This window comes from Notothenia coriiceps, unplaced genomic scaffold, assembly GCF_000735185.1.
Source record: "Notothenia coriiceps isolate Sejong01 unplaced genomic scaffold, NC01 NC01_scaffold00006163, whole genome shotgun sequence".
Lineage (NCBI taxonomy): Eukaryota > Metazoa > Chordata > Actinopteri > Perciformes > Nototheniidae > Notothenia > Notothenia coriiceps.
This window is the reverse complement of record NW_011338864.1, coordinates 121,600-147,040: the sequence shown is the minus strand read 5'-3', so window position 1 is coordinate 147,040 and position 25,441 is coordinate 121,600. Positions and strand designations below refer to the sequence as shown.

Genomic DNA, 25,441 nt, shown 5'->3' with positions numbered 1-25,441 from the left:
TTTTCATTCAGCCGTCTTTTACTTCTTTGTTGATCTTTTGAATTACTCCCACCTGTTCCCACTCTTTCCCCCTTCATGCAGTCTCTTGGTTTATTCAGATCACCTTAAGTGGTTTTACTTGCGTGTTTTTGGTTTGACCTGGGTATCTGTAAACACAGTGCATTAAGGAAACACTGTGCATCCGAGTCTTTCAGCGGACAGTCAAGAGGCTTTGATGGCAAATCTGTTTTCCATTTACACTGTCCAAAGATCTTTATCGCTATTCCCTTCATGGGTATTAACAGGTAGGAGCGCTGCGTGAATCCACTCAGCCGGCAGCTGATATCATTGCTCTCACCTTCCATATTCCTCTAAAGTCGCCTATTACAGTGCAGCGCAGCACGGTTGGAGATTTCAAGAGGAAAGATGTGTTCATTGAGCCGCGGCCTGTTGGATGTGTATGATCTTTAATGAGCCCACTGACATTCATGTGACACAGTATTAAAGACGGAGAAGCTGACAAGCTCTTTAACAAGCTGACCTGTTTTGGCCAGGGGGTTAACTATGATGTGGCAGCAGGACTGCAGTATTACGGAAGGAATTTGCCGTCTGGAATGATCTGAAGATGAGTCAGACACCCTCCATCAGTTTCAGCCAGAAAATGCTCTGCACAGAAGGAGAGGCTGAAGCGCGCCACGGCACAGGGAGTTCTGTACTTCTTCACACTGGGAACTGCTGTTTCTCCTCAGCCTGAAAGGGCATATTGCTTTAGGGCTCGGGTCACACTCGGTGTTGGATATTATGAATAAGAAGCCAAGTTGACTTATTTCTGGCCTCGTCTATACAGTCTTGTTGTAAGGAAAAAATCACTGAAGAGTTGACTTTTTAATGTTAACACTACCCCCTATTTCCTCTACGGTTCAGTTCCCTTTGTGCTGCCACCTGCCAATATCCTGCATCGCCCTGCCCCCCCTTGTCCTCACTGATGTCCTCGCTCTCTCTTTCCTGTCCACCACTACCCCGCTTCGAGACCATCTGTTGCCCTAACTTGCCACTCTGCCTCTAAATGTTCAAAGCGAGCTGAGTAAAGTTGTTTTTCTTTTTCTCCCTCTGGCCTACCCTGCATGATGAAGGGTCATTATTTAAACCCCTCTCTTAAAGATGTCTCTGCGCTCTTCAGAGAAACTAATTGGAGACAAAGGAAGCAGGGGCACTTCCTCCTAATGACAAAGAAGGTCCTCGCAGTCCAGACATGAGTTTGACCCCCCCGTCCCGTCCCGTCCCGAGACACCCTCATCCATTTCTTGCTAATCGCACTCGTCTCCACCATCTAAAAAATGAAGAGTAATGTTTTTGTACTTTTTTTTTCTTCTTTTGAGGCATTCTCTGCAAAAGTTGCTGCACGTTGTTGGTCCGGCTGTGGGCGTCGCTCTCTGTCTGTGCTCTCAGCAGGTTATGGCTGCAGTGGTCATTAGGCTCCGTCAGGTACACTGAGGCTGTGGGGAGGCTGCACTTGAACTACAGTGTAGACAGGAGCAGACTGGAGCAATAAGCCACACCATGCTTGTCTCATTAAGGGTAGGAAGTCACTTTGACCTTGAAGGAAAATCCCCTGAGCATTAAATATCACCAGTCAGTGATGTTGGTTGAAGTACAGGGTTTATTTTGTGCTGACATCTTTGTAAATCAGTGTTCTGGTGTACACAACCTCAGTTTGCCCATTGTATGTCTACATGGGTAAGTGGTTTGTCATACTTCCCAGAATGCTTTTTTGCCTGTCTTCAGAACACATGCCTGGGCTTGTTGCATTGCAGGTGGAGAGAGCACTAATGATAGTAAGAGCAAGAGACCGTGTTGTGCAGGTGAAGAAAAAGCGAGAGCCGTGGCCCTTGTTTGCTGCTTTCTGCTCTGTTACTCTCCGTGGAGATGGAAGTGCTGCTGACGTTTTATATGACTAATTGCTGTATGGTTGTTGAAGTTTGTCATGTGATAAGTTGGTTGTTTTTTCATTTTTTTTAACCAATTTCTTTTGGATAGGATGAGGTGTTGCAGTGTTAGGGAGCAGGGAGCAGGACATTGTAAAGCCCTGACCAGATAAAACAATGAGCGTAGAAATGTACAGAACACTGAACACATAGAAATATGACCTAATTTTGCCAGAAGGTCTTGAAGGGAGCATCATACAGAAACGTGTCATACAATCGTACAGATGATGAAACCCCTCCCATCTAGGGCTGTAACTAACAATCATGTTCAGTGTTGATTTTTGTTTTAAATTTATAATTAAGTTAGTCATTTGACATAAGAGCAAATTGTGGAAAGAGGAAATCAGCATTTCCATAAGCCAAAGAGAAGTCCTCGTGTCTCTTTTTTCCCCCGATTCGTAAATAAACCAGAAAATGTTCAAATTTAACAGAGCAGTAATCCCAGAATTTCACTTTTCCTTTTGTTAAAGAAATATTGAAACCAATAATTTATTACCAAAGTGATGGACATTCAATATAAACGATGACCATTACCCCCCCCCTCCCCCTCCCCCTCAAATCTTTCTAATATTCGTTTCGGGGTCTGTGTCCCCTAATTTCTGTTACTTCTCTGAAACCGACAATCCGACTTTCACACCCACTTTGCGCCTTAATTGGCCAGCTGTGCGTAGGTGAGAAGGGGGCCAGGGTTTGAACTTCAAAACGTTTCTTTTCTTTACACAACTGTTTCAGTCACTTTTCACATGTACAACGTGTGCAACACAATGAATACCTCCCATTAGAGGTGGAATGTGTGCACCATTGTCCCCACTTTAAGCGATATTGCATCTACTACTCACAATGGCTGCGGTCCTTTCATCCCGCCTTCCGGTGTGGCTGATTAAACCGCCATAATCACTTGTGATTTTGGACACGGTTGGATAACACATCTTATGAACCACTTCTTCTTTGGAGCATAACCCGGCCTTCAGTCTGCAGAGCATCCCATGAGAAACGGCCAAGCCTGGCATCCTCGCCACTTCTCCACTCCCACACTATGTGCTCAACCACAACTAGTGCACAGCCTGCTTCTCACTTAGGATTTATTGAGAAACCAATTTCCATTGTTAGACTTTTTCCCCTCCCAGTACAGTCCCTCCATTATGCTTTAGTGGACTCGTGGTGAATCCCCCCCGACCTGCCCGTCCAGCTGTTCGATCAGGACCTTGTTGCAAACTGCTGCTAGCCGAGGCTTGTTTTTATAGGAATGTGGTACGTTTATTATCTTTGTTTAGCCCTTTGTGACATGCATGATTTTGTTTCTTTGTTAATTGACTGACCGCTAGATAACGCTGCCTTGTGAGCAGAGCCTACAGGGTGTAAAGACGACGTGGTCGTGAGGGCAGGGCTTGCCTCCTGACGTCAGGGACAGCGCCGGTAGTTAAAAGCTGAGAAACTGTTCATCAAGCCAGTGATGTGTATCACTTGTGTGCTGCTGAGGGAGACGGACACTTTGGACTTGCTATGTTTAGGTATTACAAATATCTCAGACACTCGCATTCCTGCTGTCGGGATCCTATCTTGGCCCCTATGTTGCTATGGTTAACACACCTGTGTGTCAAATGCAGTTTCTGGCAGAGACGGCCACTTTGAAAACATTCAAAAATTCCTGGACAACTCGAGTAACTCGTTTCTATAGCCTGACAACTTAAGAACTCCCTTTGTCACTTTTAGGCTTATTTTCCTCCTGATGTGTGTCTCTTTTCTTTCCCCTTATCTTTGTATTGTTCTCTTTTTTGTTTTACAATCTAATATCTATATTCCCTTCCAGGGTGTCCGCAGGGTCTTAAAAAGTATTAAAAGTTGATAAATCAATTTAGCGAAAATTAAGGCTATTAAAAAGTATTAAAAGGCATTTTCCAAGGTATTACATTTTGTAGCTTGTTTCCAATAAGTATATAAATTGTCCAAAGAGGTTGTATTCTACAGTCTGCCTGAATGTAATCATTGCGTAGGTGTGTAGTGTGATTCTGTGTAGTTTATTTATGGCATCCCGTTGGGTTTGACGTCATCTGAACAGGACATCGCGCGCTCACTGCTTGATAGCGCACAAAGGCCCGTTTACGCCGGTTGTTAAACAACATCGTTATGGGGAAATGCAAGTCTGCGTCCAAAGGGTTGGAAGATAAGGAGGAAGGACAATCAATACTGTATATAGTAAAATGTGAGGTAAAGTGTGTCGCCAATGTAACCGGTTAAAACTCCAAGTGGCGATGAGGTCTTAAAATGTACGGAAAGGGTCTTAAAAAAGTATTACATTTGACTTCAGGATTCCTGCATATACCCTGCCTTCATATCTCCATGAAATTCATTCTCCTGCACATTCAATTCCTCCTGTGAGGTCTTTTCTCTGTTAAGTGGAGGCTTATTGTTGTGGCAATGACAGAAATAAAATAAATGTGGAACTCTCCTTTAAGCTTCTAGTTTAAGGCTTCTACATAATAGGAGGCAGGAAATTGGGTTAACATGGTTGAGAATGTTCTCAGCTTGAGAAAATATCTGATCATGCGGCCAGGAAACCTGTAGCATAGAACCAAGAGCTATTAATGCAGGCGGGTGTTTAATTGCATCAGAGCTTTTACAGTTCAGCGCCACCTAAAGTCTATTGGTAAAGTACGCGTTGGTGCCTGTGCCAAGTTGTAAAGTCCACATGAGGCCCGCTTATGTCGACTCTCAAATGTTCCTCTTTCTGATTTGCGAGCTGCTGAGTTACAACTACTTTACATCATTTATGGACTGCTGGCCGTTTAGACCTTTTTGTAATCTATACATGTACAAGACTTTGCGTTAAGGAGGGCATACATGGTTCTCTCAATGGAAAGGGTTTCATGTGATGGTAAATGTCATGCATGTTGGATGCTTTGTGCGATAAGTATACTAATTGTTAAGTTGTTTTCGCTCTGCTGACCCTTTTTGTGTTTTTGTTTAGCAGTCAGATGAAGCCAATACCTCCAGCTACAAACTTGTTTTACATTAGCGGGACATTTGCAGACCTTTTGTTGAATAAAAGTAAACACTGCTGATCAGAATCAAGACGGCAGATTATCACACGCTGATTGAGGCTGAATGTGTTGAGATTCTTTTGGTTTAAACTTACTTGAGCTTATCCTCAGATGTGGACAGCCAACTCCATTATTAAATCTGAAAACACAAACACTCTGTGATGCCAAATGCCAAAATTCCTCCCCCAAATCCTCCCCCTGCTGCTCATACTTTTTATAAAGGGGGGGAAAAAACACAAGTGGAGTTGAGTGGGGTAATTTCCCTCCTTTCTGTCTGAGCATCTGCCCACCCAGCGTCTCAGACCTGCTCCCCTGCAGTAAAGTGATCAGGCCTCACCATGCAGCTCCATAAGGATGACAATAGCCCAGGTCAGTTTACCTCCGATCATTAGTGCTGGCTCGGGACACACACATTGAGCGCACTGGGGTTGGAGATGGACCGGACCACCCCAGAGCTGTTGCTGGTGGGGATTACTTGGGTATCCCAGAATGCACTGGGTTCCAGAAGGAGCGTCTGTACTGTCATTTGACCTGCAGTGCAGCTCCACTGACCCGTTACCTGGTCGAAAGTCAAGAGTTTTTTTTCATGCATGCACCACAGACGGGACATATTGCAGTGTTTTCATAGTTTAACCTTCGGTAGATACACCAATATTTAAATCTGATCTTATTTAGGCTCAGTCTCTTTCTGATGAGCTGAGCAACCGGTGTTCTTCAGAATGAATAATTATGACACCTGCAAGTATCTGAGCAAATATAAAGACACCGACAACTTTGATGACGCATTGTTCAAATAATATAAGCACACATCATTTTTTAATAGTTTGACAGTTTTGAACATGCAAGTGACGATATGGACTTTGACATGTGTGTCTTGTGCCTTTGCTGTCCTGGCCTTCATTTGACCTTGTGCCCACCTATGTTAGCAGAAAAAACAAACAATGAATGCCTTTTTACGAGAGTCATGCCAACAGGCTCTTCGGTGCTTTTATGTCCTAATTAGAGAGCAGAACAGCAGTTGAATCTCTGGCTGTGCCGCTGCTCCACATGTCTGGTTGCTCAGGGGTGGCCTGGTTTGCTCCTGATTGAGTGCGATGGCTGGGAAACATAAACATGTCTCGAGTCCCTTTTCAGTGTTTGGGGTTGATGGGTATGGGGGTGTGAATCTGTGTGTGCTCCTACCTGTTTCAGCCACCTTTTCTGTCCATTTCCAGAGTTGTGAGGCTTAAAAATAGGTTCTTGTGTCGTTCTCATGCTGCTTCCCCCCCCCTCCAGAGATCCAGTTTCACCCCGTCTGGTCTGGTGTTTATTTTCTGTTTATTCAATGCAGGTCTGCAATCACTGCTTAATTTCATAGTTTGGGGTTTCTTTTTCTCCTCCTTAATACCAGTGACATCTATGATTAATTTTGTTTGCAACTTCACACTCATTGTCACAGTTCAAAGCGAGACCGAGCAGGGCAGGAGAGGAAAGCTGAGCCCCTCTCAGTGGCTCTGTGTGCGGGGCAATGATGCAACCCCTGCATGACGTTGTTTCCAGATTGCAAAGTTCCAGCTTAATGTAAAGCTAAGACAAAGAAAAGCAAACGTGCTGCAGAGAGAGTAATTTAAACCATGTTTGTGTGAGCATAGCCTGGCCCAGCTCTCTTCATTTTACTCAGGTATTGTTTTCAATAACAGTGTAGTCATGGAAACCAGAGCCCCCCCAAACCTTCATTTATTTATTTATTTTTGGCTTTTTACATGTTCTTTTAATCCTCTTTACAGGCAAGCCCATTTCTCCCTGCCTAAAATCCATTAGAACTAAGAGGTTAGGATTTGTACTCTATTTTGTAGAGTACCAAAGCAGGTGCTAACTGGTAGCTAATTTACAGAATGTTATCCACAAATCTTGCTTGGTGCGGATAAGCTACAGAATAAAGGTCTTCTTGCTCCTCCAACAAAATCAATGTCTAGCTTCAGTGCAGATTTCCTGTCGCTGAGGCTGGAGATCCAAGCAGACCGTGTTTACGATTCAATGTGTTGCATTGTGGGTGATCCTTCAGGAGCATCATGGTTTAGGTGGATGATGTGATTGCTACGTCTCTGGTTAATTTCGTGGAACTTGTCAACTTGGAACTCAGTGACTACTGAATGATTGTAAAATAACTTTTTGAATCTAAGGACATTGTCATTCTACAAATGAAATTGGTGTCATTTCTGATGTTTTGTTGACCAAACGATTAAAGGTAATCTAATCTTGCCTGCTGTAGGATCCCTTCCTGGCTGAGATGCTGCAGAATAACAAGGACCAGATCATGTGTTACCATGAACACGACTCCCTGCTGGAGCACAAGGGGGAGGAAGCCCTGAGCGAGGAGGATCGCAAAGCTGCCTGGGCCGAGTACGAAGCAGAGAAAAAGGTAGGCATGGAGACACACACACACACACACACACACACACACACACACGCTTTACGCTGGCATATCCACCAGTTCTATTATCATAGGCAAGCACAGGCAGCACTTAGCATTGTGTCCATCACTCTCCAAATTGAAACCAAAGTGCAAGGTAGGTTTTGTAAGGCCCCACGGTTATTTCTCAAGACGTGTGACTTAGCGTTAGATCTGTGGCATCCTTTCGTCACCTGGAGTAAGCAGGTGACGGGGCCGACGCCCCTATTAGTGGGATGGTTGTTCTGGCCCCCTGCTCTATAAACCCCTGAGAGGCAGTGTCAGTAGTCTGTGAGTACGATTAGTCCACAGAGGGTTAGGGAGCTTCCCTTCTTTTCTCGTGCCGCTCCCCTCCTCTTCCCTCTTGTTTCTTGTGGGACAAATCAATGGGCAATTAGTGGGGTTTATCTGGAGAAGTGTATGGTTGGGGTGAGTTGTAGGAGAGCAGTTCTCTTTCCCCCCCCCCTCTGTGTAATCCTAGATTCTAATTCATCCTTACGATTATTTTTCCAACACGCTCTCCCTCCTCTGCCCTCTGTGAGCCTTAAGCGGCTTTTCCCTCAGAGCTCCTGTGATTTTTAAGAGAACAGAGGGTTTCCCATTCACCGGGAAAAACAATGGCACCAGGTTGAGGATTTCAGAATTGCATTTGCATCGCTGCATCTTGATGTTCACTAAAGATGAGCAGGTAGTCACTTTCCCTCACGGGAGGCTGGTCGGTTTGATGCTGTGTACTGTGATCTTTGTATGAGAAACAACTGGAAGGAAACCCGGCCTCTGCCAATGTCTTCATAACTTAAGGGTAGCCCGTTGGTGGCCAGGGAAAGATATTTGTATAAATATCAGATTTGCAACTCAGGAAATGGGGAAAAACTGTGAGAACATGATCATGTGCCCAAAACTAAACCTCACAGGGATGACTTCGGCTCGGCATGAAGCCTAGAGGCTCGTCATAAATGTTAGGTCTGAAAAGCAGTCAGGTGTGTGTTGTGTCTGTCTGAAGAGGAGTATGACGTCTGCAGAGCATCTGAGAATGCAGCACAAGTTACATTGAGTGGCTGCTTGTTAATAGCAAACCCAAAAGTGAAGTATGTGTGTGTGGTTGTTTTGTACTGTTTAAATCTGCACACCTGTCTCTGACCTGGTCCAAAGACCCCCCCGGCCCCCAACACACACACACACACACACACACACACACACACACACACACACACACACACACACACACACACACACACACACACACACACACACACACACACACACACACACACACACACACACACACACACACACACACACACACACACACACACACTCGCAGTTTAAATTCGAGCTTTGTTGTTACTGATAAAATATAAAGGGAGGAGCTCAACCAAGCCTGTTTAAAAAAAAATGTATATAGAAACTCAATTTGCAACAAAAACCTAATTGTATTTAGTTCTTGCCTGTTTTTTTCAGCACATTTTGTTGTGTAAAGAATGATATAAAATAATAGATATGACAAATCGAGTGATCAAATGAATTAAAGGTTTAAGTTAAAGAAAGATTGGGCACATTGCTATTCATTTATTGTATCTATTAATTATGATGTGTAACTGACTGTCAAAATAAAATGACCTTATATATAACAGGCGATCTAAGTTTATTTGTTTGGAAAAATATGAATCGTTTAGCTTGGACTCATCAGTACAATCGACAATAAATGAATGAGTGGTTAGACACAGTCCTAGTTTCTGGTTAACCACAGCAATTGCACACGTGTTTCCCATCATGCACTTGGTGGCTCTTCAAACCTGCCTTATTGCAGAGTTGTAATGGTGCTCTTACTGTCTCTCCTCTCTCAGGGTGTTTTCGTGAAGTCCAACTACCAGGTGGGATACCCTCAGATGGACATGGGCGCCTCCAACTACTTCTCCTTCAACATGGCGGCTTTGGCCTCCATGTCCAACCAGCAGCTGGAGGTAAGTAATGAGCTCCACATGCCCCTCTCCTCCCTCCCTCTCCTCCCCCACGGCATGGCGCCCCACATTCCTCAGACCCCATTGCTAATTGTGACAACAGTCTAGTAGCCGGCTCTCCCGCTCCTCCGGCCGACGCTTCATAACGCTCCATGTCTGGGACGGCAACTATTTATACACGGTGGCCCATCTCAGAGACATGAAGGAAAAAACCTCTCAGAGGCAACTTGTGTTTTTGAATCACAACTTCGAATCAATGTAGAAATACTGTGGATTTAATTCTTGTAATCAAGGCATGTGAGAAATCCTCCCAGGGATCCTTTAAAAAGTCATAAAAGGCATTGAGTTCAGTAATCGAATAAGAAGTTATTCAAATGAATTGTCTTTTAATCACTCAAAAGTCATAACAATGTTGAGAAGGGTGTTTTGTTTTTTCTGATGTTGTTAAATATCCAAATAATTGGTTACATCTTAAATAATTTACCAACTGCCCCCATGTTTTAATGTGTGTTAAGTTGTGTACTCTGATACACCTGAAGGAGCAACGTCAGTATTAAATATTATGATAGACAAGACTATGACTACTTTATCAAATACACACTGTACTTCACTTCGGCTCTTACTGAAGACATGTAACCGTTCAGATAGTGGTGCTGGCGTGGCGAGAGTTAACTAAAGACATAAGGCGCGTTCACACCAAGTACTTTTCCCACAAAGGTTCCTGAGAACTCTTTAGTTCTCATGAACTAAGTACAGATCGCGTTCACACCGGAAATTAGTTCCTGGGGGTGGATTAGGCAAATGAAGCCGCTGACGTCACTTCTTCTTCTTCTGCTTTGGATTTACTGGCAGGCCGTAAACAACTTCACGGCGTATACTGCCGCCCAAAATCCCCGGCCGGAAGTCCCCGGAGTTAGGGACTGGCTTCAGTAGAAGCTGCTGGGACTCACAGCAGCTTCTACTGAAGCCTTCCGAGTAAACGGCCAGAACGCCGACACCTCCTCATCTCCACCGCTCCCATGTTTTATTTTGTGTTGTCATAAGTTAGTCTCTCTGCGTTTCTGCGCTGGGCTAATGCTAATGCTAATAATGCAATGCGAGGATAATAAAATGGCGGCTTCACAAAAGTTTTTGGGAGTTTGACGGGGCGTGGTTTGCATTCCGCCCAGCCAATCAGACACAGGAACCTTTTTCTCCCACGAAAGTCCCTGCTCTCTAAAGGGGGTAGAAAAGGTTCTCTAGAACTAATTTAGTTCCTGGGACTTTTTGGTGTGAACGCAATTAAATCGTAGTTCTCAGGAACCTTTGTGGGAAAAGTACTTGGTGTGAACGCGCCTATAGAGAATAATTGTCTTCCGATCACAAGTTGGTCTGTAAATATATCTTGTTTGAGTAATTGGATACAGACAAATATAAGTATTATAAGACTGCTGTATATTGCAGACCATAATCAGCCAGGCTGAAAATTGGTCGTCCCCTTTTAAATATTCACCAGTTATTTCTCACAGCTATGTCACCAATGCTTACTGTGAAGATGAGAAAAAGGCTCACCTGTCTTCTTCATCTGTGTTCAGGACCTGATAAACCAGGGACGCCAGAAAGTCATCGAAGCAACAAATTCATTGAAGTCTATAACACGAGAGCCGCTAGAAGACATCATCGGCAGAGTGGTGAGTGCGACGAAATGATGTCTTGAGAAGTCACTTTTCTGTTTCTGGTCTGAAACGTGATGGAAGTGGAGGAATGATGTGGTTGTGATGGCGTTTGTTAACATGTGAGCCGTCCCCTCTGCCCCCAGTGGAAGGAGAACCCCTCCTTCAATGAAGCTCAGGTGCAGTCCATGGCTCTGGGCCGGCAGTCCACCGTGGAGCTGGAGTTTAAACACCGAGAGGCCGTGTACCGGGACGTCCTGACCAGGCAGCAGACGGTAAGGACTGCTCTGAGGACTCGGAGACAAGCTGCTCTCAGCTCTTTAATAGCAGACTGTTTATCATGACAAGTAAACGGAAGAATTGTCCAAAAATATTGACAAAATGAAGTTGTACATTATATTTAAACAATGGTGCTTAAAGAGGACTTACTAGTTAAAGTTATGGATTCATTTGTTCATTCATTCCTTAAGAACAGTTTAATAAGTTCATAAAGTTGTTAAACCTAATGTAATGGAGTCCTTTACACTAAGAAAGGGCAAAAGGGACATTTTGATAATGTCTGTTTGCAAAACTGAATACTTTAACCTTCAGAAGTTGAAAGGTAGGACTGCAGCGTCTGTATAGATGCAACGATCAATAGGCCCGCCAACGACTGATTTGCAAATAGACACATGTAATTGTGTATGCTGTCCATCATAGCTCTTTAAAAGAAACTAAATCAGCAAGAATCTGCAGGTCAGACTTTAAAGAAAATGGAGAAGTAAATGGCTCTTCTTACATATTCTTATGACTCTAATCTTGCCTTGTACGTTTGACATGATAGGTCTTGTTCTTGACACTCTTATTTTCCCTGTCTCCTCGCAGCTGATGATGTACGTTCAGAAGCTGATCACCAACAGGAAGGTGCAGGAGCAGCAGCTGGCCATGCAGAACCAGGCCAACTACCTGCAGCAGCTGGCCATGCAGAACGGCATGATGGGAGGCGCTGGGCTCAGCCAGATGGACCTGGTGGGTCTCTACCAGCAGCTCCACGGCCTGGGGGGCATGGGCAAGAACCCGGGTCCCTCTAAGGGCCTGTAGGTCAGAGGGACGGCTCCTCACCGCCCATCTCAGCTAGCCGGCTCCCAGGGGGCCCTTCGGAGCGGGGCCCGGGTCCCTGTTGCACACCGTGACATCGCCACAAGCTCAGAGCAGTCGGTGCAGCAGGCGGAGGGCGGGGGAGTTTGAGGCTGCTGTCCACTGGGGCCCCGAGTGGGACCCACTCAGTTCTTTATTCTGTAGTTCACTGAGACATGGTGGAATATAATTTATAAGTGACTGTGTGAAATGGGTCTGAGGAATTTCAGCAGGAAAAAATGTATATACCGCCTTAATGTTATTCAAGTTCTATATCTTCATTTCTTTCATGTATTTAATGACAAACTCATGTTACCCCCAATGCTTTTAAGCGTTGTGTTTTTTTCTCGAAAAGGAGGGTTCCTTATTATTCAAACTCAGTTTTTTTATACTGTTTTCAATTAAACTAAACCTGAGTGGGACCATTGCCGTCGGTGACTCTATTATCTAAAGCTCTACAGGATCATTAGCCTCGCTAGATTCCTTCACCAATATCTAGCAAAGCAGAAACTGGTGGTGCTGCCAAGTTCTGCTTTTTTTTGGGAGGCATGAAATTGACTAAAACCGAAAAAAAGATGATGGCCTTATTAATTTCCTACAAAAAATGAAAAAAAAGCTCTGTAAAGATTTGAGATTTGTTGAGGATCTTTTCTATTATGCTTTTAAGTGTTTACATTAGTTGTTGCTGAACATGGTAATGGAATGCTTGTGTTGTTAAAAACTGCCTGCCGGTTCCTATGACCTTTTTGTAACATCTTGCTCATCGTCACGTGTTGTCTAGCATAGCACTGTGCGTCCTGTTCATTGTTTATGTTCCACTTGTGTTGATCCCGAGCTCGGGTGAGTGACTGGGTCTCACAAAGCACAGCCACGTCAGCCGGACATCAGAGGGCCCAAAATGTTTCCCTTTACTTGTTTGTCAAAGTGTTAATTCTGTATTTCAAATGGATTTGATAAAGTAAAGAAGGAAATGTTAATACAGATCTGGCTGATGTGTTTTCTCTGCTTTGTGAGAGTTGCCTTCTGGACTCTAGTCTCACCAGGCAGGCCCTCAGGCACCCAACATGTATATTACATTGGCACATTTTTGCTTCTAAATGCTTAAACTGGTGTAGCTGTTAATCAGGAGGAATATATTTCTCTCAAAGACATGTTGTCTCTAGTCGGATCCTGTGTTTGCACAAGGTGTATTTCATAAATGTAGAGAAAGTTTGTTGCCCTCCTCTAAGAATGTTCTTATGTTAGCAAATACACCGACATGATTTACCATGAATTTGATCTGCTTTTATCTTGATAAGTATTTAATATAACATTTAATAAAGTGACCAAAATGATGAGCAGCTCCTGTGTTTGAGTCATTTCTGTTAAAGGACTTAAAGACTGACCAATGACTTCCACACTTGACTGAATTCATTTAGGGGAATGCGGGTAAGAGTTTTCATACCTGAAGCCGAACTGGTGGTGTTTCTTTTTTTTTTCTTCTAAGGTTTATATCAATATTTATTTTATATCTAAAATAGATCTGATGACACATGTTCCTCTCATTAGACATTAACAGATGAAGATCAGCAGCTGAGAGCTGAGGAAGGCAGATGTGTGTCTAAAGGTAACGGGCGATGATAAAATGTCATGGTTTTCATAGGACCCAGAAAACAAAACTATTATTCATGCGGCCCATAAAAGTAGGTGTTAAAGAACTGTAATCAAGATGTCTAATTGACAGGTAATTTGAAAGGTAAAATATAAGTTGTTTCAGGCATTTTTAGGGGACTACGTAAGATGGACAGATGTATTTAACCTAACAAAGCCAGGTGAGCCTTTTCTGCCGGATTCCAGTCTTTTTGCTAAACTGAAGCTAAGCTAAGTCCCTCCACTTCCCTAAATACAGAGCTCTCTAGCAGTTGGAAGGCAGATAGCTGATACATCCTAATGCAGTGTCCCTGTATTTCACACCCACTGCACTAAGTGCCTTTTGTCCCCCTCTCCTCTCCCTTCAATCTTTCATCTATTTTTCCCTCTCCCGGTATTGTTTTCATTTCTCAGTCTGCCAGGGTTTTCCCCTGCATGTCTTTTGACTTTTCCATTCCCTCCCCCCAATGGGAGCTTGCTCTCACAGCTTACAGATATCTGCCAGTGGAGAAACATTACAACTATTGCAGATGTTGAAATGTTGATCCCATCCCCTCACAGCCCCAGATTACCACCACTCCAGGTTTGCAGCACATCCCCGCTGGTTGTGTGAGCAGCAGGCAGCTGTTTCTGTCTGTTGAGCAGGCTGCAGACTACACTATGGTCTGTGAGGCCCCACAATGGACAACCAATCACTGCTCTAAATCCATGCTGATGTGTAAAGCCAATTAGGAGCCAGGATCCAGTTGCATAAGGAATCTGATTTTGTACGGTGGATGTAGGCGGACTAAGTCCTTATGGAGACAGAGAGGGCCTGTGCACATTACTTGGTAAAGGGTTTATGAGGGCAAATTGGCATGGGATTGTATCATGTTCTCCTCTGGGAAAAAAATCTGCTGTATCTTTTTACCTCCATCTTTGGGACAGCAGGACAACATGTCATGCAACTGGTGCTATGAAAACATTACATTTGAGGTATTTTAACAAAAAGCAACCAAATAATGATTTACTTATCTATATTTCTGCAAAACGCTAACCTTCTAGACTGAACAAAGAAAATATATTTGTAATGTTAAGATGGTTGTGTTCATTATCAGGTAAAACACATCAGTGTGTTGCTCGTGGTGGTGTTGGAGGAAAGGCAGGGGATCACCGAAGTCATTTAAATTTGTCCTCCGGGAATGTTCGTAGAATGTTTTATGGCAATCCATCCAACAGTTGTCGAGATATTTCAGTCTGGACCGAAGTCCAGCTGGCCTACATTATCATTCTGCTAGCATGGCTGAAAACAAAAGTAAAGAAATGCAACATTCACATCGATTCTATATCTGGTTTCAATTGGTACATCAGATTTTCATCCAAGGAAAAATAGTCTCTCACAATGAGTTCTAGCAGGACAATTTTATTGTCATGTTCATTGCAGTTTTTTATGTGTAATTTCAGTAGAATCTACAGTCCGAGTTCATTACAAAATAAAGTCTTTGCAATAAATAAATATATATATTTATACTTTATATGTAGAAAATAAATATATTGTACATCTCATAAATAGGATCACCCATATGTACACCTCTGCTGCTTGCATTTTTAGTAATGTTCCGGACACTATGAACATTACAAGTCACCATCCTTTAAAAACATCCCCTCACAATTCTTTATAACCACAGTCAGAGAAGTGCTTTTGTCCCGACTCTTGATAGCCTGTATGGCATACAAATGCTACAAGACGCCATTTGATATTTAAAATGTGGTAAAAGAGATCATTAGACTCTGACTACCAGTGAGCCTACAGATCGAGGAGGGGATGTGCAGTAAGTGCTCTTCATCTATCACGCATTCATCTTCAATGAATTCAATCATTCCCCTTTTTCTTATCTTTGATTTTAAAGTAAACTTAATAAAAGCCCAGTTTGTCTTGTAACAGTTTGCTCTCTGCCTCACAGACATTCTTCTTCTACCTGACCATCCCACCCTGTCACTTTACAGTTTCTTCTTATATCCATCCCTGTGTATGTGGAATGTACCCTTTTCCTTCCTTAACTCTATATAGTGCATGACAAATGCACATAGTTACATCTGCGGTGCTTCCCGTCACGTTGAACTCCTAAAAGTCTCTAATGGTGTTCTCATAGCCCACCATTCATTCCCCCCCCCCCATCTTAGTGCCAAAACCATTCCCTTCAGTATCTATGCCTTTACCTCTTAAAAGTGGTTATTGAGAAAACATGGCACCTGATTTGATCCCCCCACAGCTGAGCAGTCATGTGGGCCTCCTCCATCCATGCAGTGGTTTTACAAGATAACATCTCCCGCCGACATTCAATGTTTATGTCAGTGCTTGGCGGTGGGCCGAGGCGCAAACACAGTGACCTCAGGGGGAGCTGAGGGTAAACAGTTCTGTACCAGGTCCAAAATATCCACAACACCCCCTCTCTGCTCCTCTCTTTCTGAAAGCAGTTCTCCAAGCGTAAGCACTGGTCACCTGTCCTGGAATAAGTCCCTGTACGCCTGAGGGATCTTCTCAATCTCCACCGGCCTGGGTAAGAAGTGGGTGAGTTTCTGGTGTTTTTTAGTCCTGTTGCCCTCCCGGGGCGAGCCGTCTTTGTTTAAGCCCACGTAGTACAAGCGTCCCGTCTCCGCGTGCTTGTACAGCGTCGAAGCGTAGGTGTTGTACCAGTTCTCCTCAAACTGCTCCCTGAACACGCATTCCGCAGTCAGCTTCTGCTGGTGGACAGAACAAATCATTAGTCACATGCTAAAGGCCTGCATACACGCCACTGAGTGAGAAAAAGAAAGGTACATTTGCAACAGAATCATGATTAAACAGAAAGAAATGCAGCTGAGATTGAAATGGATGCTGCCATTTGGCAATCAGATCCCACTCCTCCTAGTGTGCTAGTTTGTGTATTTCATTAACCTATTCAGGAGCGCACTTGGAAGCTGAAATGAACCGGTAGAAACTCATTAAGGCAGGTGCTTATTATGACAAAAGAGGGGAAGTCATTACGAGCTGCTTTCCACTTTACGCCCCACGCTTTTTCCTCGGACCTGTTAACCTCTCCTTGTGCATGGGGAATTGTTTCCCTCCCCGTGATGCAACAATCTTCCCTCGCTCTCTCATGTTGTCTCTTCCTCTCTCTCACACACACCACGACTCACCTTAATCTCTCTCTTCCCACCTCTTATATTTGCCACACTTCTTCACACAACAACACCACACACACACACCACACACACACACACACACACACACAAGACACAACACACACACACAGACAACACACACACACACACACACACACACACACACACACACACACACACACACACACACACACACACACACACACAGCAGCTCTCACAGCCTCTGTCTGCACTGACAGCGCAGCATGAGCGATGGCTGTGGGTTCAGCAGGTGAGAGTGTGCTGGCTGAGTGAGTGTGTGAGAACAATAAGAGACATCAGGGCTGGAGCTGCTCTCCTGCCAAGACAATTCAGTCATGCAGCAAGAGGGTCCAACCTCAGCTGAATTTGGGGTATCATCGGGGGCAAAATGCAAACCACTTTTTTAAAGGTGTCACTATCCCACCCCTTTTTTCCAATTAAACACAACTTTCATGTGGTTTCTGTACACGGCCAGTCCCGTCTTTGAACACACAGTACGGTTCTAACAAGTGTTTGTGCAAGTATTTATTCCAGCAGCAATTTTGTTGATTGGCTGTCAGGCTCTGCTTGGCTGCGGCTATGTGGTGAAACTGTTGTCTGTAAACACAGCCCTGAGGGCACATGACTGGGCCAGCTCCAACCTCTCTCTCTCTCTCTCTCTCTCTCTCTCTCACACTCTCACACACACACACACACACACACACACACACACACACACACACACACACACACACACACACACACACACACACACACACACACACACACACACACACACACACACACATCTCTCTCTCTCTCTCTCTCTCTCTCTCACACTCTCACACACACACACACACACACACACACACACACACACACACACACACACACGCCTCATCAAATCAAAAGCTCACCGAGGTCTGGCTGTTGCACCCTTTTACCTGTCCCCCACCCCCCTCCACCTCCAGGCCTCTCAGCTACAGACAGACGTGTCTACATCCCTCTGTCAGTCAGGTGACTCAGTCAGGTGTGCAATTACCCCCCCTCAAATCACCGCCTCCCCCCCCCTTACTCCAGGGTCAAGGCTCCAGGATGCCAGACTCTGATAGCACGGCGTAACAATATCTGCACTTTCAACATAATGGCCGTGCTTAAAAGTAGCCTCTGTTCAAAATGCTCAGAGCCCGGGAGGAGTCTGAGCCCTGAGGGGCCCCCAGGTAATGCCCTGGGACACCTGATACAGGTAACCCTCACATACTTCCCCTTCATTGTCTTTACCTCTTCTCTCTTTCTGTCTCCAGATACCAACTGCATACGAGAGAAAGATTGCCAGGATTAAGTGAATATCCTTTTGATGCTACATTTACTGTAGCAAAGCACAAGAGATGTCTTTAATGCTGAACACTGCAGACAAAACTTGAGTCCAGCTGTGCATAAAGAGGTAATCTCCAGCAAATTCACCCACAGCACACATCCAAAGAGACTCCAAACACTCCTGTCTCCACTCTGGGAAAATATGTAAATATTTCTGCTCATCTCAAAACTAAAGGAAGAGGTAGATTTGCTCTCAAAAGCTGCACTATCTGCAACTCCTTCAAAGACTTCACATGAAATACAAGAATAATACATTTCTGTTTTTATTTTCTTTGCTAGTGTTCCTGTTCAACTTTGGATCTAATTCCTTTATAAATGTATCTGTCCCTATTGTGAAGAAAAAGAAGAGGGAAGTGTGTGACAGAGTGTGCGACCCTGTAAAAGAAACAGGCTTGTTTTGTCTCACTGAAGTTTTCCCATCGTACAGGGAACCTTGATAACAAACCAACTCTCAGATTTCTCCTGAAAACATATTTTTGATAGCTCCCTACTGACGTATATTGTAAAAGAAAAAGTCTAACTCTCTACGAGACGCTGTGAACAAGTGCATTCTGTTAAACAAGTCACGTTTGTCGAGTGGCAGACTTGTTGTGAATGAGACCCCGGGCTGCACAGTGAGGCCGGGGTTGTAAATGAACGGAGAAGGGTTTTCTTTTGACTCACCGACCCAAAGAGCTCTCCTTTCTCATTCATGCCGAGGTAGAGTCCAGCGTCCACCCCTCTGATGCTGACCAGACCAACTGCCAGACTGATGAACTCAAGGATACCTGAGGCCAAACAGAGCACACACAATGCACAAAACAGTCAAGAAAGCCCACGAACAGAAGACCCTCCCCAGCAACAAGTGGCCTCCAGTTCTGTGACATCACACCAGTCAAAATATGCATCAGAGAACTGATTTTGGAAGCTTTACTTTTGCTTTATTGTCACATTATGTCCTGAAATGTGGCTTTTTGTTCCAACAGGTTCAAAAATAAACATACTTGCATCTCCCTCCCACAACTGGAAAATAAATGCAATTGTAAGGCCACTACATAATTTATATTGACATTGATTACAGCTGAGGACACATGTACGGAGCGGATGCACCAGATAAAGATTTCTTAGATTTTCTAGCTTCCTGGTCTGAGGCACATAAATCACTCACTACATTAAAAGGTTGTGGTGTCTATAAAAGTGTGCATCCTGTCTTTTGGGATTTCCCAGTGGCTACTAATACAGACAGAGAAGCTGAGATGTGGGTTTGTTGTTTAGTGGGCTCCTGACTCACTGAAGGTTACAGTAAAGTGAACATGTACTTCAAAGGCAGGAAAACAAGTGATAAAATTAAAAGCTATTGGCTGTTTTGATGCCGAGGTTAGTCAGAGAGGATCCAGCTGGCTGAGCTGACTGGCAGAGGCCGGCGTACAGCCACCTGGTCCCCATCTCTCCAACCTCATCTGATGCCAGAGAATGACAGAGAAGATCCCTCTAATTTTTTTGTGGGGTGAACAGTGTGTTTCATATCCCTTTAATCAAAGCCACGTCTTCCATGCAGCTCTGACAAAGACCTTGCATTTTAAATCTAAGTGAAGCCAGAGACAAACACGCGGACCACCCATCCCTGTACACCGGCTTGTTTTGGCTCAAGTCTGAACATTAAACTTTCCTGAATTCCGCAGTGGTCATGCTTTCATTTAGGGTTATTCCGCTTTTTTTCCCCGCAGCGAGCGAGCCAGCCTGCACCTGCGAGAGATGACTGCATGGATATGAGGCGCGAGACATGTGCGTATCTGACCTCACTTGTTTATCATTCTCCCGCGAGCCGCACCTCGCTCCATGTACATTAATGATACCAAATCTTCAGAGCCGGTGCGCGCGCTCACTGTTGCTGTTAGGGTGACTCGCGCACGCGCAGCTTGTTTGCGCGGCTGAGGAGAGACACCTGCCCCCCACGCGCAAAGGTGTGTGGCCAGGTGACTGTGACGCACGAGCATTCACTGGGGAGCGCGGCAGGAAAAAAAGGCTCCTAATTAAACTCACTTCACCTAGTTTCAGAGTGACAGCAGGGGAAATTATCTTAAGTGAGGGAACATGATATATTACATGGCACAATTGTAATTACATTTTGTAATAAGCTATTGATAATTGCTTTCCTCGAGATTACCCGAGGCCTTATTCACACCTTTTAATTTACACCTCCTTCACAACTATTGTTTGGCTATAATAAATTGATGGTTGATGACAAAATAAACAATTTCTGTCAGTTGAGACAGCAATATAATATGACAACATCTTCAATATAACGAATATTTTATCAAAAAGTGAAAAGTATCCTCACCAAATCTGCTGTGGTCCTGTCTTGTCCCATGCACAGTCCCATTGGGGAATATCTCCAGCTGGAAGCCGGTCCTGCAGTAGAGCTGCCGTCGCCTCAAGATCCCCTTCAGGTGCCCGAAATCCGTCGTCGACCCCCGCTGCATCCTCCCTTCAATCTGCCCCAGCCTCTCATTCAAGCCCACTGGAGGCTCCGGTAAGGGCACAGTCCCGAGTGCAGGAAAGGTTTGTAAATCCAAGTCGATTGTCCCCAGAAAACTCCCGACCTCTGCCATTGTGTGCACAGCTGTCAAATTAAGCGGAGGCATTTCAAATGTTCGGTGCCTCAAGGAGAGAGTAAAGTTTACACAAGTCCAAAGCGCACCCAGCGCGCCGTGCGACTCCAAAACCAGCAGCGTCCTTTCAGCTTATTGATCGTCCTTTGCTATAATCATCAGTTTGATATCTCTGTTTATCAGATGGAAAGACTCTATTATATACATACTCCCCACGCATTCTCACATTGGATATTCAAACACAAGCCACGCCTGGCTGGCATCCCTTCTTACGCGCATCAGTTTCCTCACTGAATATGAACTTTCAGTCCAACTTTTACCACTGATGGTGCCGCTGTCTTTACGCGTTTTTCACTGCGCTCTCACAAAGATATAACTATCTTCCGACCAAGCAAATCCGAGTCCAGCAGTGTCTCCTCATAGCTCCTGCTGCGCTCCTGAACGCGGTCCGAGGCTGTCTGATAAAACCATATCGCCCATCCTGGCGCAGGCAACACTTTTATTTTTGTTTGAATGCGACACAGAGGCAGTAGCGAAGATCACCATTGTTCGAACACAACTGGTAGCTGACACAAAGCCGAACATCTACATTTATCATTTAAACTGCAACAACCACTCCACCACAAAGTAAATCCATAATTTACTGTGACTGCTTTTTGGTCACACCATAGGCTCTCCTGGAGAAGAAAAAAAAAAGGAAAACCACAAAGTATCAGGCGAAGGCTTCGCGCCCAGAAATTTATCAAAATAACCTGAGTTTAATCTCAGAGCCATCTAACCTCCTGCAGAAGTGTCAGTGCCAACCACTGGACGTTTTCATGAGAGCATTTTCTCCACCTCCTCGTTGGAAGCAGGTGCTTCCTCGCCCCTCTGCTCAACGTTTGCAATGTGCTCCAGCAAACCAGCAGCTAAACCACTTGTACTACTGGCAAGCAAGGGAAAAAAAGGAAAATCCAAAAGCTGATGACGTGTAGTATCAAATCTGACTGCAGCAGAGACTGTATGCACTTCTGGATTCATCTTTAAGATGTAATTTAAAGAAGAAAAAAAGTTTCAAATAAGTACTGCTTCTCCACAAAAGTGTTGCTGCTTACTAATTATGTTGCTAGATGAAACAGTATAGCGGAAGAACCACACACAGAAAGTAAACATATACCGGTATACATTTAACTACCTTACAACAAATGTCCTCCTTGATTTAACAGTTGTGGTTTGTGGAACATTCACATATACTTTGTAAAAGTAGGAATAAAAAGAAAAAGAAAAAATCAACAATTTACCAAATAAATATATAAAATAGTTTGTCATAAAAAATTATGTAAAAACATAATCTGAAAAGTATAGTTACTGTTGCTATAATATAAATAAAATACCCTTACATGTGAATACTCAAATAACAAGTTACACTTTAGCTTTATTGTGTTATCATAAACATTGATCTGTTATGTTCATATTTTTCATATGGCAAAAGCTGTACTTAACAACACTGTTAAATAAATGTGAGCTAGACCACAAGTTATTTAATTTTGTTCAGGTGTAAAGTGAACTGTGCAACCGTGCACATGAAAGGGAACACAGAGAAAGCCACAACAGGAATAATGGATAATAGGTGTGATTTATGATTGAATGGGGATTTTGCATCTCTTCTCTGCACAGTGGGGCAACGGGTCCAAACTTGTGTCTTCGCAGGGAAAAAAAGAGAGAGGCAGCTGTTTAGAGAAGACTTTCTTTCTGTGTGAGGATTGAAATGAAAACAAACTCCAGGAGTGTTTTAATTAGTTCACTGTTCTTGAGATATCAGTGACAGCAGGACGGGTGGGAGGGGAGGGCATGATTACATCAATAACACCGTTTAACTATTAGGCATGTTATTTTAGACCTCCTTCAAGCTGTTTTTGGAAAACCCCGTCTTCAGGGGGAGTTCTCTCCGTTGAGCTGCTCATCACAAGCAGCAGCAGCTTCCCTGGAGAGAAAGGGGAGATCTGACAGCGTCCCGCTCCCATGAATGGTGACAAATAGCATGTTAGAATTACCCAAAGTATGTTTGATTGTTTTGATGTCACTGTTAGCCTTCGATACATTTCCCGGCTTCTTGTTATTTGGCTAATTCATCAACTTTTGTGGTGGCTGTGAAATCTATTTAGAAACAGATGTGACTTTCTTTGGGAGCTCCTCTGAGTGGGATACAGTATGATTGACCCTCCAAAGCACGCAGGCCTTTTTCACTGCTACTAATTATGCCACTATAAATCTTAGGGGTGTGTCATGGCTGCATTGAAGTCAGAGGAGGGACAGTGGCTTTCAGCTGGTGTGGGATATGAAAGGTGGTGGGGGTGATGAATGCCCATGGGCCTCTGCTTGATGAATTGGGCAAGGGGTTGACAAGGAGTCAGGGATGGTCAGGCTTTGTGTGAGCAGACACCAGGGCCCTCGCTGCAGAAGAGGATGAAAGGAGGATTCGTCTCAGCTAAAGGGTGGAAAGAGAGAGATTAAAGAAAAGAGAAGGGGAAAAAGAAAGGAAAAGATTGAGCAAAACAGAGAAATAAAAAAGAAACAACCTACTCCCTTTTCTTATCCTCAACTTGGGCGACTTTCGCTCACTGTCCATCTCTTGTGTACAAAACTGAAATCAATCTTACACGCTATTAAACTTTAGAATCAAAATCTAGAGGTGGTACATTTTGATTTCATTCCTTTTTTTGGTAGCTATTAGAGCTACATCTGGTACTGGTCAGTTATATTTTATAGTTGACATGGCAGATTTATGGCTGCAGACACAGAAAAAAGTCCAAAGTTAAAATGTTCCCATATGCTGAGAACCTGCAGAGGATATAGAAATGAAGATAATGACCTCAAGTGCATGGCTGCAGCTTTGAAGTTGCTCTCCCATGAGTCACAGCCAGAGAGGAGAAATTGAAAATGAAGTTACACTTGCAGTGGGAATTGGAGGCTAATAAGTGCCTCACCTGTTTATTTGATTAGACAAACTTCATGTGTCCTCTTCAGAGGGGTGAGCAAAGGTCGGTATGTTGTGCAGACTGAGGTGCGTTTGATTCGATTAAGGAGCTCGCTTGAGGTGCTTGTCTCTATCTCGCAGTGTCATTGTTGAAGTTAAAGAAACAGATTTTTGGGAAATATGCTTTCATTGCGAGAGGTACATGAGAAAATGAATACCACTCTCATTTCTGTGCGGTTATACAAAACCACAGCCAGCAGCTGGTTAGCTTAGCTTAACATTAAAGTCCTTATCTTGCATAATTTACTTTAGCTGAAAGATCATAGAACTGTTTCAAAATGCATTAACTTGTTGGGTCTTATTCCAGTAACACGTGATATAGATCGAATATCGTTTCCTATTTGCTGTAAATCACTTGTTAATATCGGGAAAATGGGTCAAATTCAGAGGTATCCAGAAAAGTCTGGATTCAAACTTGCCGCTGCTTGGTGCTGTGTCGTGACGTCACGTGTGGTTCCGCGAATCCTGGTGAGTTCAGCCCGTCCCAGCATCACACAGTGTAGCATTGCTGGTATAGCCGCATGTCAACTTTGTGTATCAGTGTTTATCTCCGAGTTTGTCTTGTTTTTTCCGGATCATGGTGAAGAGGTGTGTCGTTGGCGGGTGTAGCAACACCAATCGGGATGGTTTTACCGTTCATTTGTTCCCGAAAGAGAAGGCCGGTGGTGCACATTCGCGTTTTGCTGGCTCGAACCTATACGGTTCTAGGCCTCTTATTTCTGGTGTAAAAGGCGGCAGAGATCGTTCAGATTCATCGTCACTGCTCGCATCGTCCACACCAAATAATTGTTCTGTCAAATTGTGCCAAATACCCGCGCTATTAGCTTTTTCTGATGCGTAAACATCAACATATTGACGCCATTTTTCGTGTTGAACTCTCGCTGGCTGCGCGCATTGGCTGTCGATCCCGGACGGCAGCAGGGATCCAGACAGCGGCAGCCGGGAACCACACGTGACGTCACGAAATGGCCTGCTTCCAGAAGCAAAGCTTTTTTTATTGGACCTAATATTTTCCTTTTTTACATATTATTCAGTATGAAATAAAGAAACATACATTGACTATCTGTTGCATACAGCCCCCAGAAATCAACTGCCAAAAACAGTTTTTGGGTGTGGAGATAACGAGACAAGAGGAGAACAGAGTGTTGAAGAGACGAAACGACTCTCAGACGAGCCAACAATTTAGTTGGATTCTGGAGAGCAGGTCGCGCGGGTGGGGGCCCACGCCTCGGTAGTGGTACAACCGACTACAGTTTCGGGTTTGTTTGGCTTATTCTTCGTCCACGGTCTCTCCGCTAACTTTGACTCTGCTCTTCGCCTTTTCTTCCCCTGACTGTGGGACAGTGCGAACGAGGGTGGTGTGGTCGGGCGGGGTAAAGAGTGTTGTGGGTGTATTGTGTGGTGTTGTGTGTGTTGTTGGTGTGGTGTTGGGTTGTGGTGTGATGTGTTGTTGTGTGGTTGTGTGGGGGGGGTGTGTGTGGTGGTGTGGTGTGGGTGTTGTTGTTGTGTTATTATGTGT

General features: G+C 44.1%; 2 protein-coding genes across 4 annotated transcripts in view; one reads left to right on the top strand and one right to left on the bottom strand.

Moving 5' to 3' along the window:
* atrx (ATRX chromatin remodeler) overlaps positions 1 to 13,505 on the top strand; it is a 34,364-nt gene extending 20,859 nt beyond the window's left edge. For all 3 annotated transcript variants that reach the window (XM_010768979.1, XM_010768977.1, XM_010768978.1), the window contains 5 exons: positions 7,257 to 7,406; positions 9,284 to 9,400; positions 10,972 to 11,067; positions 11,196 to 11,324; positions 11,914 to 13,505. In XM_010768979.1, the coding sequence (XP_010767281.1) occupies positions 7,257 to 7,406; positions 9,284 to 9,400; positions 10,972 to 11,067; positions 11,196 to 11,324; positions 11,914 to 12,129 (708 nt within the window). In that variant the 3' untranslated portion in view covers positions 12,130 to 13,505. The remainder of the gene's footprint in view (positions 1 to 7,256; positions 7,407 to 9,283; positions 9,401 to 10,971; positions 11,068 to 11,195; positions 11,325 to 11,913) is intronic.
* Positions 13,506 to 15,274: 1,769 nt separating this feature from the next.
* fgf16 (fibroblast growth factor 16) lies at positions 15,275 to 21,558 on the bottom strand. The gene is made up of 3 exons (XM_010768975.1): positions 20,636 to 21,558; positions 18,979 to 19,082; positions 15,275 to 16,515 (listed from the first exon to the last, which is right to left on the bottom strand). Exons 1-3 carry the CDS (start codon positions 20,937 to 20,939, stop codon positions 16,273 to 16,275), a joined length of 651 nt encoding a protein of 216 aa, XP_010767277.1. The 5' UTR covers positions 20,940 to 21,558; the 3' UTR covers positions 15,275 to 16,272.
* Between the last annotated feature and the right edge of the window lie 3,883 nt (positions 21,559 to 25,441).

Bases quoted from the DNA above. Each gene is read 5' to 3' on its own strand.
- fgf16 (XM_010768975.1), bottom strand. From the start codon at position 20,939: ATGCCTCCGCTTAATTTGACAGCTGTGCACACAATGGCAGAGGTCGGG. The intron at 19,083-20,635 runs GTGAGGATACTT...GTTTGGCCTCAG, and splicing joins ACAGGACCACAGCAGATTTG to GTATCCTTGAGTTCATCAGT. The intron at 16,516-18,978 runs GTGAGTCAAAAG...GTCCACCAGCAG, and splicing joins AAGGAGAGCTCTTTGGGTCG to AAGCTGACTGCGGAATGCGT.